This window comes from Tupaia chinensis, unplaced genomic scaffold, assembly GCF_000334495.1.
Source record: "Tupaia chinensis unplaced genomic scaffold, TupChi_1.0 Scaffold139668_1, whole genome shotgun sequence".
Taxonomy (NCBI): Eukaryota; Metazoa; Chordata; class Mammalia; order Scandentia; family Tupaiidae; genus Tupaia; species Tupaia belangeri.
In genome coordinates, this window is record NW_006199549.1 from 38,157 (window position 1) to 41,820 (window position 3,664).

The 3,664-nt window shown below is 36.5% G+C and overlaps 1 protein-coding gene across 1 annotated transcript in view; it reads right to left on the reverse strand.

The window, feature by feature from the left end:
* Positions 1-1,796: 1,796 nt before the first annotated feature.
* Positions 1,797-3,664, reverse strand: part of LOC102490842 (vomeronasal type-2 receptor 116-like) — an 18,911-nt gene continuing 17,043 nt past the window's right edge. The window contains 2 exon segments of the mRNA XM_027765744.1: positions 1,797-2,658; positions 2,660-2,699. Of these exon segments, the coding sequence (XP_027621545.1) occupies positions 1,797-2,658; positions 2,660-2,699 (902 nt within the window).

The following is a 3,664-nucleotide window of genomic DNA, read 5'->3' on the forward strand; positions in this document are numbered from 1 at the left end:
AAAAACAGAGAAGGTAGCCAACTTAATCATAGGGACAAGTCTGGAGTTGAATATTATATCCCAGAATTGAAATAGAACAGAAGATAAAAAAGTACATGGGACTGATAGGTTCATGCACCTACCATTTTAACAGAATCCTAACCTGTTTCCTGACTTTAAGCAAAGTTCTTCAGTATTTATTTTATTTAAGTTAAAACTGGTTTTCTTAATAGTAATGAATGAACTCGCCACTGAAATTAGTTAGATTATGTAAGAAATTGTGTGATCGGGAACCAACAGTTAGCATAATGGCTATGTCGCTGGACTCCCACATAGTCGATTGCAGTTCGCGTCCCGGACCCCATCGCTTAAAACTCATGCTGAGCATGTGTGCGTACATGCCCAAGATCCCAAGAGGAGAATGGAGGAGAAGGGATTGATATTATATATATAATATACATATATATGTAACAAGAAATGGAAAATTATTTATTGATTGTAACATGTATAATTAAGCCGCTATACAGTGTATTCTGGATGGGAAATTGCATTTTGTATGCTTTGATGATGTTCAGTGAAAGAATGTAAATTAAATTACAAAAAAAGTTTCAGAAAAAAAGTATCTATTCAATGACTGCAGTAAGATATATAGCCCCAGCTAGGTGCTACTTTATAGGATGAGTAAAGTTAGACTTGTGTTCATGGAAATGTATATATCAGCTTTGTTTGCTATAAAAATATTTATTTTAATTAAAGTCTTTAGTAATTCAATAAAATGTGTGTGTGGGGGGGAACAGTATAGAAAGCAAACATAGATACCATAGACAGTGTGGGAGCAGAGTGGGAGATGGCAGAGGGTAAGAGATAGGGAATCAAGGATGGAGGGGAAAAAAGGAAAACATACAGAAAACAAGAAATGGAAAATTATTTGTTGACAATAACATATTTGTTGATGTGCTTGATTGAGAAAATATACAGTGTACTCTGGATGAAAAATCTCATTCTGTATGTTGTAATGATGTACAGTGAATGAATGCAAATAAATACATTTAAATAAAAAAAAGATTGGAATGGAGGACCAGCAGATGGCATAATGGTTATGTCACCCGACTCCCAGAAAGTCAAACATGGTTTGAGTCCCTGACCCAGTGTCTTAAACCTCAAACTGGGAGCATGTGCATTTACGTGCAAAATTTCTAGAGGAGTATGGAAGAGATGGAATTGCAAACATGTTTATTTCCCCTAAGGAGTGATTACTCACTTTCTGTCTCTCTGTCTCTGTCTGTCTCTCTCAGTATCTCCTCTGAGTGCATGTGCCATATAGGAAAAAGTCTATCTTACAAAAACAGATTAGACTGAATATAAATATGAGATATTAAAACCATGCAGAGAACCAGTGTAATCACTAGCTAGTTTCTTTTTTTAACAGCATCAGTAAACTTACTGAACATTACATAGATCTTCTTAAAAAGAGAGAAGATACAAATCAATAAATCATAAGTGGAAATAAAGACATTATTTTTGACTAAAGAAAAGTAAAAAATCTAGGAAAACACAAAGAATAATTATAAAAATTTAGCAATGAATCAATACATATAATGTAAAAATGCCCATTAATCTAAGATACCATTCATAGTTGCAGGTTTAATACCTGCTTAACATTGATTTATTCAATGACTGTCTTAAAAAATGATTTTAAAAAGTCAGTAATTTTCAGTTATTTTATAACATGAGGATATAAAATCAGGGTGCATTTTTGGTTCAAAACCCTAAAATTGTGATACACGCTTAAGAAATGAAACCTTAGAGTGCCTGTTTTATGTGGAATCCCTTTTGGTTTTTAAAGCTTTCCAGGAATTCTCATAAGGCCTTATCAGAATAATGTAGCACTTGGGCACAAAGATGCAGCCTAGGATCCCTGCACTGGAGGCCAAGATGGAGAAAACCTCCATAGCCACCATGAATTTCTCCTTGGTGCTGTGATAGACAGGGACAAATGTGACCCAGACTCTGCAGAACACCAGCATGCTGAATGTGAGGAACTTTGCTTCATTGAATGTGTCAGACAGGTTCCTGGCCAGGAAAGCCTCAGTGAAACTCCCCAGAGCCAAGAAGCCCAGGTAGCCCAGGACACAGAAGAAGGCAGTGACTGAGCTCTTGTTGCACACCATGAGGAGGTTTCTAGGCTCAGAGTGTGAGTCTATATCAATGAAAGGGGGAGAGATTCCCAACCAGATTCCACAAATAATCATTTGGGTCAAGGAGCAAATGGGAATGACAGAGTTAAAAGCCCCTGAGAGCAGCAAGCGCCTCATTGTCCTCCCAGGTTTCATGGCATTGAATGCCAGAATCACAGTAATGGTTTTGGTCAGAACAGTGGAAACAACTACAGTAAACACAAGGCCAAATGTGATTTGTTGGAGGAGACAGGTGACTGTGTTAGGATGGCCAATGAAGAGAAAGGAGCAGAGGAAACAGGGCAGGAGGGAGATGAGCAGAACAAAGGTGAGAGCCTGGTTGTTGGCCTTGACAATAGGAGTGTCTTGGTGCTTCATAAAGATCCCCAAAATTATGACTGTGAGGAAAAAGAAGCAAAGCGCCAAACAGACCATGGCTATTCCTAAAGCATCCTCAAAAGCCAGGAATGTCACAGGCTTGGGAAGGCAGTGAGTTTTTTCAGTTTGGATACTCCTGAGCTGGACACTGAATACACTGATCTGCTGAAAAAACAAAGGTTCATCAGTTTAATTTCACTAATTGTCATATTGTAGCTAATGGTTACTTTTGTGTAATTTTGCTCAGATTATGCCCCTGAGGGACTATCAAGATACACCAAATTAAGAGCTATTGTCCATGTCACTGGAAGAATTATTTCAGCTGCAGATAGCACCAAAGTGATTTGAATCTGGGCCTTAAGCACATGAGGATCTTTGCTGATCCATTTTGTGACTCTCAATGATGTTACTGAGAATGAGAATTTATTCCAGATCTCTTCTCTACTCTCTCCTGAGTTTTCTCTTTGATAAACCTTATATTCCCATGGCTTATTCTTCATCACAATAGTAATGAATAGTTTTCTTATTTATATTTAGACAAAAATCAGTTTAACTTGTTCTTCTGGAATATCTTAACTTTCCTCTAACCTAACTTGTATTGATATTTTTTTATATAATATGTAACTTTGTGTACAGTCTTTTGTCATTGTACATTTTGATTTTTCTGTAAATATCAAAAACACTTGTATATAAATATTGAAAACAGTGTAAATATAAAACAATTGAATCTTTTTAAAATTTTTTTTATTTTTCATTTCATTTTCTTCCATACATTCAATCACATTATTATTTGTCTTATAAAATGGGTATTTCAACAGGTGAACACCTCTCCCCAGCACTGTCAATAAAACCACGAAACATCTTCAACAGATAATACCACACCTCTTTGTGCCATTAATGATTTTTCTCCCTGTCCCTCCCCCAAATGTCTTTCCTCAGACCCTCCTCTTTCACACACACTATATCTGGTATTTACATCTATATACTGTGTTTCTATATCCTTTAGACAATTAGTTTCAGTCATAGAGTGCAGACACTCGGTATATATTAAGTGGGGACATAAAATGCCTCTCCTTCATAGCATGGCTTGCTTCACTCAGCAGTAAGTCTTCCATATTCATCCACTTCCT